At 35.8% G+C, this 13329-nt stretch overlaps 1 protein-coding gene across 5 annotated transcripts in view; it reads right to left on the bottom strand.

Moving 5' to 3' along the window:
* LOC133084341 (signal recognition particle subunit SRP54) overlaps positions 1–13329 on the bottom strand; it is a 74740-nt gene that overhangs the window by 48868 nt on the left and 12543 nt on the right. For all 5 annotated transcript variants that reach the window (XM_061180785.1, XM_061180780.1, XM_061180782.1 and 2 more), the window contains 4 exons: positions 12824–12908; positions 8851–8955; positions 7676–7742; positions 7540–7597 (listed from right to left, as the gene is read on the bottom strand). In XM_061180785.1, the coding sequence (XP_061036768.1) occupies positions 7540–7597; positions 7676–7742; positions 8851–8955; positions 12824–12908 (315 nt within the window). The remainder of the gene's footprint in view (positions 1–7539; positions 7598–7675; positions 7743–8850; positions 8956–12823; positions 12909–13329) is intronic.

Genomic DNA, 13329 nt, shown 5'->3' with positions numbered 1-13329 from the left:
TTTGTGTTTCCATACAAATTGTGAAATTTTTTCTTCTAGTCCTATGACAAATGCCATTGGTAGTTTGATAGGAATTACACTGAATCTGTAGATTGCTTTGGGTACTATAGTCATTTTCACAATGTTGATTCTTCCAATCCAAGAACATGGTATATCTCTGCATCTGTTTGTATCGTCTTTAATTTCTTTCATCAGTGCCTTATAGTTTTCTGTATACAGGTCTTTTGTCTCCTTAGGTGGGTTTATTCCTAGGTATTTTATTCTTTCTGTTGCAACGGTAAATGGGAGTGTTTCCTTAATTTCTCTTTCAGATTTTTCATCATTAGTGTAAAGGAATGCAAGAGATTTCTGTGCATTAATTTTGTATCCTGCTACTTTACCAAGTTCATTGATTAGCTCTAGCAGTTTTCTGGTAGCATCTTTAGGATTCTCTATGTATAGTATCATGTCATCTGCAAACAGTGACAGTTTTACTTCTTCTTTTCCAATTTGAATTCCTTTTATTTCTTTTTCTCCTCTGATTGCCGTGGCTAAAACTTCCAAAACTATGTTGAATAATAATGGTGAGAGTTGGCAACCTTGTCTTGTTCCTGATCTTAGAGGAAATGGTTTCAGTTTTTCATCATTGAGAATAATGTTGGCTGTGGGTTTGTCATATATGGCCTTTATTATGTTGAGGGAGGTTCCCTCTATGCCTACTTCCTGGGGAGTTTTTATCATAAATGGGTGTTGAATTTTGTCGAAAGCTTTTTCTGCATCTATTGAGATTATCATATGGTTTTTATCCTTCAATTTGTTAATATGGTGTATCACATTGATTGATTTGCATATATTGAAGAATCCTTGCATTCCTGGGTTAAACCCCACTTGATCATGGTGTATGATACTTTTAATGTATTGTTGGATTCTGTTTGCTAGTATTTTGTTGAGGATTTTTGCATCTATGTTCATCAGTGATACTGGCCTGTAGTTTTCTTTTTTTGTGACATCTTTGTCTGCTTTTGGTATCAGGGTGATGGTGGCCTCGAAGAATGAGTTTAGGATTGTTCCTCCCTCTGCTACATTTTGGAAGAGTTTGAGAAGGATAGGTGTTAGCTCTTCTCTAAATGTTTGATAGAATCCGCCTGTGAAGCCATCTGGTCCTGGACTTTTGTTTGTTGGAAGATTTTTTTTTTATACATTTATTTATTTATTTATTTTTGGCTGCATGCGGGCTTTCTCTACTTGCAGTGAGCGGGGGCTACTCTTTGTTGCAGTGCGTGGGCTTCTCATTGCGGTAGCTTCTCTTGTTGTGGAGCACAGGCTCTAGGAACACGGGCTTCAGTAGTTGCGGCACATGGGCTCAATAGTTGTGGCTCGCGAGCTCTAGAGTGCAGGCTCAGTAGTTGTGGAGCACGGGCTTAGTTGCTCTGCGGCATGTGGGATCTCCCTGGACCAGGGCTTGAACCCATGTCCCCTGCATTGGCAGGCGGATTTTTAACCACTGCACCACCACGGAAGTTCCTTTGTTGGAAGATTTTTAATCATAGTTTTAATTTCAGTGCTTGTGTGATTGGTCTGTTTATATTTTCTATTTCTTCCTGGTTCAGTCTTGGAAGGTTGTACTTTCCTAAGAATTTGTCCATTTCTTCCAGGTTGTCCATTTTATTGGCATATAGTTCTTTGTATTAATCTCTCATGATTCTTTGTATTTCTGCAGTATCAGTTGTTACTTCTCCGTTTTCATTTCTAATTCTGGTGATTTGAGTCTTCTCCCTTTTCTTCTTCATGAGTCTGGCTAATGGTTTATCAATTTTGTTTATCTTCTCAAAGAACCAGCTTTTAATTTTATTGATCTTTGCTCTCGTTTCCTTCATTTCTTTTTCATTTATTTCTAATCTGATCTTTATGATTTCTTTCCTTCTGCTAACTTTGGTTTTTTGCTGTTGTTCTTCTTCTTTCTCTAATTGCTTTAGGTGTAAGGTTAGGTTGTTTATTTGAGATGTTTCTTGTTTCTTGAGGTAGGATTGTATTGCTATAAACTTCCCTCTTAGAACTGCTTTTGCTGCATCCCATAGGTTTTGGGTCGTCCTGTTTTCATTGCCATTTATTTCTAGGTATTTTTTGATTTCCTCTTTGATTTCTTCAGTGATCTCTTGGTTATTTAGTAGCATATTGTTTAGCCTCCATGTGTTTGTATTTTTTACAGTTTTTTTCCTGTAATTGATATCTAGTCTCATAGCATTGTGGTGGGAAAAGATACTTACACGATTTCAATTTTCTTAAATTTACCAAGGCTTGATTTGTGACCCAAGATATGATCTATCCTGGAGAATGTTCCATGAGCACTTGAGAAGAAAGTGTATTCTGTTGTTTTTGGATGGAATGTCCTATAAATATCAATTAAGCCCATCTTGTTTAATGTGTCATTTAAAGTTTGTGTCTCCTTATTTATTTTCCTTTTGGATGATCTGTTCTTTGGTGAAAGTGGGGTGTTAAAGTCCCCTACTATTATTGTGTTACTGTCGATTTCTCCTTTTGTGGCTGTTAGCATTTGCCTTATGTATTTAGGGGCTCCTATGTTGGGTGCATAAATATTTACAATTGTTATACCTTCTTCTTGAATTGATCCCTTGATCATTATGTAGTGTCCTTCTTTGTCTCTTGTAATAGTTATTTTTAAGTCTATTTTGTCTGATTTGAGAATTGCTACTCTAGCTTTCTTTTGATTTCTATTTGCATGGAATATCTTTTTCCATCCCCTCACTTTCAGTCTGTATGTGTCCCTAGGTCTGAAGTGGGTCTCTTGTAGACAGTATATATACGGGTCTTGTTTTTGCATCCATTTAGCCAGTCTATGTCTTTTGGTTGGAGCATTTAATCCATTTACATTTAAGGTAATTATTGATATGTATGTTACTATTACCATTTTCTTAAGTGTTTTGGGTTTGTTTTTGTTGGTCATTTCCTTCTCTTGTGTTTCCTGCCTAGAGAAGTTCCTTTAGCATTTGTTGTAAAGCTGGTTTGGTGGTGCTGAATTCTCTTAACTTTTGCTTGTCTGTAAAGGTTTTAATTTCTCCATCAAATCTGAATGAGATCCTTGCTGGGTAGAGTAATCTTGGTTGTAGGTTGTTCCCTTTCATCACTTTAAATACGTCCTGCCACTCCTTTCTGGCTTGCAGAGTTTCTGCAGAAAGATCAGCTATTAACCTTACAGGGATTCCCTTGTATATTATTTGTTGATTTTCCCTTGCTGCTTTTAATATTTTTTCTTTGTATTTAATTTTTGATAGTTTGATTAATATGTGTCTTGGCATGTTTCTCCTTGGGTTCATTCTGTATGGGACTCTCTGTGCTTCCTGGACTTGATTGACTAATTTCCCATGTTAGGGAAGTTTTCAACTATAATCTCTTCAAATATTTTCTCAGTCCCTTTCTTCTTCTCTTCTTCTTCTGGGACCCCTATAATTCGAATGTTAGGGTGTTTAATGTTGTCCCAGAGGTCTCTGAGATTGTCCTCAATTCTTTTCATTTTTTTTTCTTTATTCTGCTCTATGGAAGTTATTTCCACTATTTTATCTTCCAGGTCACTTATCCGTTCTTCTGCCTCAGTTATTCTGCTATTGATTCCTTCTGGAGAATTTTTAACTTCATTTATTGTGTTGTTCATCATTGTTTGTTTGCTCTTTAGTTCTTCTAGGTCCTTGTTAAACGTTTCTTGTGTTTTCTCCATTCTGTTTCCAAGATTTTGGATCATCTTTACTATCATTACTCTGAATTCTTTTTCAGGTAGACTGCCTATTTCCTCTTCATTTGTTTGATCTGGTGGGTTTTTACCTTGCTCCTTCATCTGCTGCATATTTCTCTGTCTTCTCATTTTGTTTAACTTACTGTGTTTGGGGATGTATCTTGGCAATTATAAATAATGTTGCTATGAACATTGGGGTACATGTATCTTTTCGAATTAGTGGGGGTTTTTTCCGAATGTATAACCAGGAGTGGAACTTCTGGGTCATATGGTAGTTCTACTTTTAGTTTTTTGAGAAACCTCCATACTGTTTTCCACAGCGGCTGCACCAATTCACATTCTTACCAACAGTGTACAAGGATTCCTTTTTCTCCACATCCTCGCCAACATTTGTCTTTTGTATTCTTTTTGATGATAGCCATCCTTTTGTAAGCATTTTATAAAATCATTAAATATTCTTATAAAACATGACTTTTGAGTTATATAGCATTCTATCAGATGGCTATGCTATCATTTATTAAATAAATGCCCTACTGTTGGCCATTTAAGGTTTTCCAATTTCTTGGTCTTAAAACTATAGCCAAAATGAATAGTACGTAACGTTGTTTCTTTGAAATTGTTATGACATACTCCTACAAGTTGAATTTGGATCAAACGGTCTGATCATTTAGGCTTTTGGTTTTTAAAAGGAAAATGTCCGTCACAAAACTTTAATTTCATTCCTATTTTACTACATTTTCACAATCCTCAAAACTCTATTTAATTTGGGACTTCCCTGGTGGTCCACTGGCTAAGACTCTGAGCTCCCAACACAGGGCGCCTGGGTTCGATCCCTGGTCGAGGAACTGGATCGCACATGCATGCCATAACTAAGAGTTCACATGCCACAACTAAGAAGTCCACATGCCGCAACTAAGAAGCCAGCATGCCAAAACTAAGAGTCCAAATGCTGCAACTAAAAGATCCTGCACACCACAACGAAGATCCTGTGTGCCACAACTAAGACCCAGCACAGCCAAAATAAAAAGTAAATAAATAAATATTAAAAACAAAAGAACCAAAACTCTATTCAACTTGAAAATCAAGAAACAAGATCTCATTTTAATTTGCCTTCTTTTGATTAGTGGCAACTTTTGATATAGTTTAATACTGTCAAATGAAAAGACAGATAATGTTAACAAAAAGTTTCCCCCTAAATTAACAACAAAAATCAAGTAGAAATACACTTAATAAGAATATATGTGAGCCTTAAATGAAGAAAATTATTATACTTAAGGACAGAATTTTTTAACAAAAAAGACATAGCAGGTTCCTGAATGGAACTATACAAGTGTAGTAAAGATGTCAGTTCTCCCCTAAATTAATTCGTTTCACTGTAGTTCTAATCACAATTTTAGGGAGATTTTTCTTTCTAGAACTTGATTTAAAAAATCTAAAATTTACCCAGGAAAATAAGCAGGTGAAAGAAGCAATAAATGTTGAAAAAGAACACAAAAATTAGCATTACCAGCTATTTTAAAATATGATTAAGAAGGACTTCCCTGGTGGCACAGTGTTTGAGAATCCACCTGCCAATGCAGGGGACATGGGTTCTATCCCTGGTCCGGGAGGATCCCACATGCCACAGAGCAACTAAGCCCGTGTGCCACAACTACTTAGCCTGCGCTCTAGAGCCTGCGAACCACAACTACTGAAGCCCATGTGCCTAGAGCCCATGCTCCGCAACAAGAGAAGCCACCGCAATGAAAAGCCCGCGCACCGCAATGAAAAGCCCTCACACCACAACGAAAAGTAGCCCCCAATCACCGCAACTAGAGAAAGTCCGTGCGCAGCAACGAAGACCCAACGCATGCAAAAAAAAAAAAAAAAAAAAAGATAAAGATACTATTAAAATAAAACTTACAAATGTGGAAAGAAATATTATCAAAGATGTTCATAAGAAGGGGATTGATTAATTATACACATGCATACAATGGAATACAATGATGTCATAAAAAAGAATTATCTTAAACAGTATATTGCCCAGAATTATTAAGATTCCATTTTTTAAGTAAACATTTTAATGAAGTATAACATATATGTGGAAAAGCTGTACAATTATAAACTTGGTGAATTTTCACAAAGCAAACACACCCAGATCAAGAAAACAACATAATTAGCACCTCACTCCCTCCCAAGAGTAATAACTACCTTGTCATAAGATCCCATTTTTAACCAACTGTATAGTGGTACGTTTACATACAATAAAATGCACTATTTTAATTGTTCATTTTAATGAGCTTTGACAAATTTACACAACCCATATATAACCACTACCAAAGCAATCAAGGTACAAAGCACATAAGAGTCCATTTCAGTTAAAAATTATCTATGTATGTCTGTGTATTTGTTTATATAGACACTGAAAAAAGCACAGATGGACATGCTACAAGCTGATAATTGGGAAGTGAAACTGTTAGTGCTTTCACTTCTTTAAAATTTTTAATTAAAATAGTGTTTCTTTTAAAAAGAATGATACTATAACAAACATATCTACCACCTCCCCCAATAAATGCTAATATGTAAATTTAATATTGGAGATACAGTTCAAGTCCTCCCCCCAGCCCCATTCATTTCATCTCTCCTGGAGGAAACAATGACCGCTAATACTTTACTCCATATACGTAGTATGTTTTTAAAGTTTACATAAGCAAAGGAGAGCTTATTTAATAAACGGTACTGAGAATACTGGTTAAAAATCAATGCTCTGGCTTTGGCTGATAGTTCAAGTAATTATCAGCTAAATTATATCATTTGCAAATTGTGAACCCTAAAGGTAGAGCTGTTTATTATCCCTTGATTTTTAAATCTATGTAAGAAAAAGTTCTTATCCTAAAAATAAAATTCCTAACATTATTCTCTAATCTACGTGCTAGAAATTATCATAAAAAGATAACTAAAAGAGGGAACTCCTTGGTGGTCCAGTGGTTAGGACTCCACGCTTTCACTGCCAAGGGCCCAGGTTCAATCCCTGGTCAGACAAATAGTAAGATCCTGCAAGCCATGTGGCATGGCCAAAACCAAACCAAAACAAAAAAAACACACTAAAAGAAAAAGAATTTAAATAAAGAACATACCATAGCTAAAGTTCACCAGTTTTTTTGGCCAGCCAAAAAGTAGAAAATAAAGACCAACAAAATGATATCATTCATTTAATTACCTCAAATTTTAGCTTCTTTAAGCTTTCTATATTAATAATCTTTTTATATTGATATTAATAACATTAAGAGAAATGCTATTCCCTCAAATAAGTCCTTCTAAATTCAATCTCGACTCGATTCTTTTAATTAGTCATTTTAACATATACAAACCACCTAATTGAACAGTAATGTAGCAAATGAAGGATAGCAACAATCAGAATCTCTGAGATAACTAATGATCATAAAGCATTTTAGGATGATCAAACACGAACTTTCAAAGATGATATACTAAAGAAATAGACAATATGGAATTCACCAGTGTGTTGAATGGAGGAATGCTTCAGATAGGTCTTAAACAACTGGAATAGAAGCAGAAGGATGCTGGAAAGCATGCAAGGCAGGATGATAAGTACAGGCAGAATTATAAACTAAACAATATCTGCTCTGATCTATCAGGCTGGGTCAGAAGAGTCATGTTACAATAATAAAAGATAACATTGTATTAATTATACCTCTACTTTGTTCCAGAAAGGATTTAAGCTTATAAGTATAAATTAAAATGTGACCAGATAGCATTAAAGTCAGACAGATAAGGTGAGACACATGAGTATAAAAATAAAAACTGGAACCCACCTTCCATAGAATGGAATTCTTGCTTTGGTTGCATTCTGTTTTAGTTGGTCAAAAGCCCCTATGAAATAGAGTTAATGAGTCCTCAAACTTGAAAATACAAATTTCAGAAAACAATTTTCAAATTTCAACACAATACCTGCTCTGAATGTGTCTGCACAGATCAAACAGGTCTTCCAACCTTTCCTCTGGTAGTAATATGCTAACTGGGAAAGGAAGATTTTAAAAATCAATAAATACAAATTTATTATACATGTAATTGTTTCTGTTTACACTTGTTATTTACTTAAGGAATAAAATAAAACTGCTCATATTCTCCTAAAAGTAATATTATTAAATTCTGGGGGCTTCCCTGGTGGCGCAGTGGTTGGGAGTCTGCCTGCCAGTGCAGGGGACGCGGGTTCGAGCCCTGGTCTGGGAGGATCCCACGTGCCGCGGAGTGGCTGGGCCCGTGGGCCACAGCTGCTGAGCCTGTGCGTCTGGAGCCTGTGCTCCGCGGCAGGGGAGGCCGCGATATTGAGAGGCCCGCGCACCGCGATGAGGGGTGGCCCCCGCTCGCCGCGACTGGAGAGGGCCCTCGCGCAGAAACGGGGACCCAACGCAGCCATAAATAAATAAATAAATAAAAATTAAAAAAAAAAAAAATTCTGAATACAGAAAATTTCCTGAAGAGTTTAAATTCTAAGTGCCACACAGTCACATTCAAAGGATATAAAATGATCAAGCAACAAATGACCATAGTAAAAAATGTTATTAACATTAATTAAAAACGAACAATAACATAACCTTCTAAGAAATAATCCTTTCCCCTTTTTTCTTTCTAAACTATACAAAGTTGAGGCTTGTGAAGTAAAATCTGGTAACAAAGTTGAGGCACCCAATTATGGAGGAAGGGGTGGTATAATGAATTTAAAATTAGCAAAAAGATATGCAAAATGAAGATTCATACGTATTACACTGGGTGAGACATTGTGAAAAGGGAGTCTTGAGCCATAGGAGATAAGGTAAACTTTCCACGTTCACGTCTCCAAAAATCATATCCTCATCTCCTTAAAGGACAGGAACAGTCTTTTTGGTAAAAGAAATAGCATAGTTATATAGAAGTCTACCATTCTTGCAAAAAGCTATCACGAGAAAGACTCTGGGATTCTTTGCTCTTATCCTACAAAGAGCTATTACAAAAACATAATGGATACATCAAACAACACAAAATTGTAAAGGAACAATACTACAAATCCTGACTCTAACGTAAAACTTGATTTATACAAACATATCTTCTCCATGACTTTGTTTTTTTAATTAAGTATAATTTACCTTTGAACATGTTGTTGTTTTACCACTCCCTTGCAATCCAACAAACATGATCACGTTCTGTTTTCCTTTAGTGGGTGTCCATGCTTTAACTCCAGGGTCTACAAGCTACATACCAAAAACAAAAATAAAATCAGGTTAACATACGCTTACATTCAAAACCCCTCTCCCCACAACTTTTAACTTGAAAAAGTAACTTATAGACATTTCAATATAAGCGGCAACCATAATCCTACCATTCTAATACAACTCTATTTCCCTTTGTACACACGTAGTGAAATTTAAGAATTTAAAATAGTACACTGTGAAGTCATAAGCAAGCCTATACTCCCAAACCCATTCAGAGGTAAGGATCTCAAAATATTTTTTAGAACAAGCTGGAGTGTGAATGTGAGACCAAGTTTGAGCCAAAGGAGCAATCTACAACAGCACTGCAGAAATATAATATAAAATATATGTGCAGGCCACATATGAATTTTTAAATTTCTAGTAGTGACATTAAAAAAAGTAAAAACAAGTGATATTAATGTTAACATTTTATTTAACTCAATATATCTAAAATATTATAATTCAACATGTAATCTATATTTAAAAATTAATAAGATATTTTATATTCCCTTTTGCCATGCTAGGTCTTAAAACTTGGCGTGTATCTCCTACTTACAGCACATCTCAATTTGGACTAGCCACATTACCAGTGCTCAATAACCACATGTGGCTAGTGGCTACCATATTGGGACAGCACCTATCTTCATGTTCAATTTGACAAATGTTTATATATGAACAAAATTACAAATTACATGTGAAAGACTTTCCAGGTCAGTCTAATATTAAATTCTCCAATGCAAAAGATGTACTGTTCTATAAAGTTATTATATTTAAAGTGCTAGTAAAAAATAATCACTAATTTTATAATGACAATCAGTGGAAAATTAAGGCATTGATACATATATGGACAGTCCCCAAATTAACAAGCATGAGGCATTTTTAAAGTTCATTTAAAAAAATAATTCATTTCCAAGTCAGTTGTTCAGAGCTTGAAACCTGTATCTCCATATGATAACAAAACCATAATAGTAGTTAATGTCCTAGGACCAGATGACGTAGACCATATTTACAACTATGTGTAAATAAAGTTTTAATAGAACACAGACATGCCCATTCATTTACTGCTTTTGTGCTATAACACCAGACCTGAGTAGTTGCAACAGAGACCATATGACCCACAAAGCCAAAACTATTTGTTCTTAAGAGAAATTTGCTGAGCCCATGCTAGATGATACCATAAAGGTTACATAATCCATATTATACGTGAATTTCAAGGAAAGCCATGTGGTAGAAAAGGGAGGAAAAGAAAACACATTTTGTGATCTCCCTCCCAGGCACAGGGCTGAAATGAACAAAATCTATCTTAAACATAAATCCACTGCCCTTCCTCCTAGATCCTTTCAGAACACTAATGCTGCCCCATATTCACCTCCATTCTCTATATCCCATGGCAGAATCACTCAGCTCTCTGTGAACCTACTATTTGCAACCTATAAGTTTTATTGAATAATGGTTTTTTTAAATAAATATATCTTCTCTTCCTCCTGCATCCTAGAACAGCAGTACTGAACTTTCATACTCTATTACATTAAAATCTGTTATTCTATCTTGGACTCTGAATCAATCTTATACTGGTGATGCTTTTGTAATATCATACATTAGTCACTTAGAGAATATTGGTTCACTCAGTTAGGCAGATCTTCCATTGTTGACACATTTCACTATACAACATCAAAACATTTTATTTATTAATATCAATACTGATCTCACCAGAAAAGTTAAATATTGAGACACTGTGAAACTCATGGTAGAGATTCAAGTTTCTAGTTTTCACTTGAAAGCTGGAATTTCATCACTGGCTACAATACTGTTAGTTATTTGCCTTAAAGTGACAAGCTCACTTTATTTACTTTGGAGAAAATATCTGCCAAAGGCCCAAGTCTAAATAACCACAGATTATGTCTGTTGTTCATTCATGTAAAAATGGCGTTCTATGAAAGAAGTGGCTAGCTCAGCTTGCAATCAAACAATTACACATTTGCTTTCCTCAAGACAACCATCAAATTTCAGTACACAGCAACAGGGCTTTCTGCATACTTCCCATTTCATCACACAAAATCTTACAAACACATGTGTATTCAAGGGTCAAGATTTAATACTACTAATAATCTCTACTGCTCCATCAAAGACATTCTTAAATGAAACTGGCATTTTTTTTTTTTCACTGCAAGTGTGTGGGAGGAAAGAGTTCAATGACTACTAGTATAGTTTGGTACCACTGCCTTGATTCATGCTAGGGAGTTTTACCCAGTGGTTTTACCCACCATTGCTTTTGCAGTAAAGAAGGCTGAAAAAATGCAAATAATGTCTTAGTGTTATTATGAAAACAGTTTTGTCCTTGCTTTGTACACCACTGTCCTAGACCATGAGCTTCTGAGTATAAGGTCCAGTCTTTTTCATCTTTGTTATCAGCAGTATTTGGCATACTGCCTGGAATAAAGTAGGTACTCCGTAAAGCCATCTTAACAAAGCACTTGATGCTCCAGAATTGCCTAAAGATTCCAACCCCTAAAAATAAAAATGTTCACTCACCCTGTGCTGACCTCAGGTGTTAGATGAAAAGCAATCTGGAAATATTGTGAGGAGTTTGGAGATCAGACCTGGGTCTACCACTAACTGTCTTACTTTTCTCAACCACAAACTGAGAAGGAAAACTGGATAAATTTCCTGACCTCTTTTAGGTTCTGAATTTCTTTCTTTTTTTTTTTTTTTAATAAATATATTTATTTATTTTTGGCTGCGCTGGGTCTTCGTTGCTGCGTGCGGGCTTTCTCTAGTTGAGGCGACCAGGGGCTACTCTTCCCTGGGGGGCGCAGGCTTCTCATTGTGGTGGCTTCTCTCATTGCAGAGCACAGGCTCTAGGCACGTGGGCTTCAGTAGTTGTGGCACATGGGCTCAGTAGTTGTGGCTCGTGGGCTCTAAAGCACAGGCTCAGTAGCTGTGGCTCACGGGCTTAGTTGCCCCGCGGCAGGTGGGATCTTCCCAGACCAGGGCTCAAACCCGTGTCCCTGCATTGGCAGGCGGATTCTTAACCACTGCGCCACCAGGGAAGTTCCTGAATTTCTTTTTAAATTAATTAGTCTACAGGACTAAACTGAAATGACACAACCATGCGAGGTACTAGACTTTTTCAAAGTACCAATCAGCTCTGCTAGAACCAAAGGAGTTAAGTGAAACTATTCACAGAATATAGGGAAAAATACTCGAGACCACTAGCAGATACCTGTTGCTCTTAAAAAATTTGTTTTAGTTCCTTTCTTTTTTTCCCCTACGACTGGACTCAAACATATTTTCTAAAGCTCTAAGACTCTCATCATAATTTTCACAACAGCAGCAGCAATATCAATTCTAATGTGGAACAGGGCAACAGGCTATATTTACAACTTGCAAAATAAAACTTCACTAATTCAAAATTGTCTAAAATCTAGGCAAGAATAGGGATATCTGATCTTTTCAAAGGGAATTTTTGACACAATGAAAGTGTAGAAAAGAACTCTTGCCAAGAGTGACTTTCTGTACAAAAGCAGGACGCTCAATAGGCAAAACTTGATATTAAAAGAGGATAAACTCAGAGAGGCTCTTCCATCAATTAATATATAGTGAAGTTTTACTTTTTGTAACTTGGCTTTGGCATTTTTTTGCAGGAATAATACTGGCCTTCATATCTGTACTCAGAATTTTGCATTCAGGAAAGCCTATGATAAAAATAAGCCACTTCAGAAAAGTTAATAATCCTTCAATTAATATTTTTAATACAGATAAATATTCTATAAAAACACAAAAAAGTATTCTGAAACAGTATTACTGTCTGCAGTGCTAATGTAGTGAGTCTACAGAAAATCACAGCACAAGCTAGATATACTTTTACCTTCACAAGTTCTTTAAATACTGCGTGCTGAATCATTTTTCTTTTGTTAAGACCAGATGCCATCTCTTCAAGATCAATTGCAGACCTTCATGATGATGGTTTTTGAGGGTAGAAGGGGGAAAAGTCAGTTAAGACACTCTAAAAAAAAAATTAGCTTTTGCCCCAAAGAATGTAAGAATATTCAATCATTCATATTAATAGTCTTCTAATTAACATGCATACAATTACTACAGTCTTAAGTCCATACCATAAAGAATTTACCATGAAATATTAGATGCAAGACTTTTGTTAGTTTTTCAAGGCTTTCTTTTGAAAGTCCAAATATTAATTTGTCCTCATATTACTGTAAAGTATTGATTTTATTTTTCTGGCAGCATACAGAATTTATACATGTTCACACCTAGCAGAAAATAAGACTACTTCCTGTAGTCTAAATGCTTAAATGCTAGTAGTTCTCTATTTAGTACCCAGTCTGACAATATGAAAAGGAGGGATGGCCTGAGCAC

The sequence above is a fragment of the Eubalaena glacialis genome, chromosome 2 (genome assembly GCF_028564815.1).
Source record: "Eubalaena glacialis isolate mEubGla1 chromosome 2, mEubGla1.1.hap2.+ XY, whole genome shotgun sequence".
NCBI classification, from domain to species: Eukaryota; Metazoa; Chordata; class Mammalia; order Artiodactyla; family Balaenidae; genus Eubalaena; species Eubalaena glacialis.
This window is presented reverse-complemented; position numbering and strand designations above follow the sequence as displayed.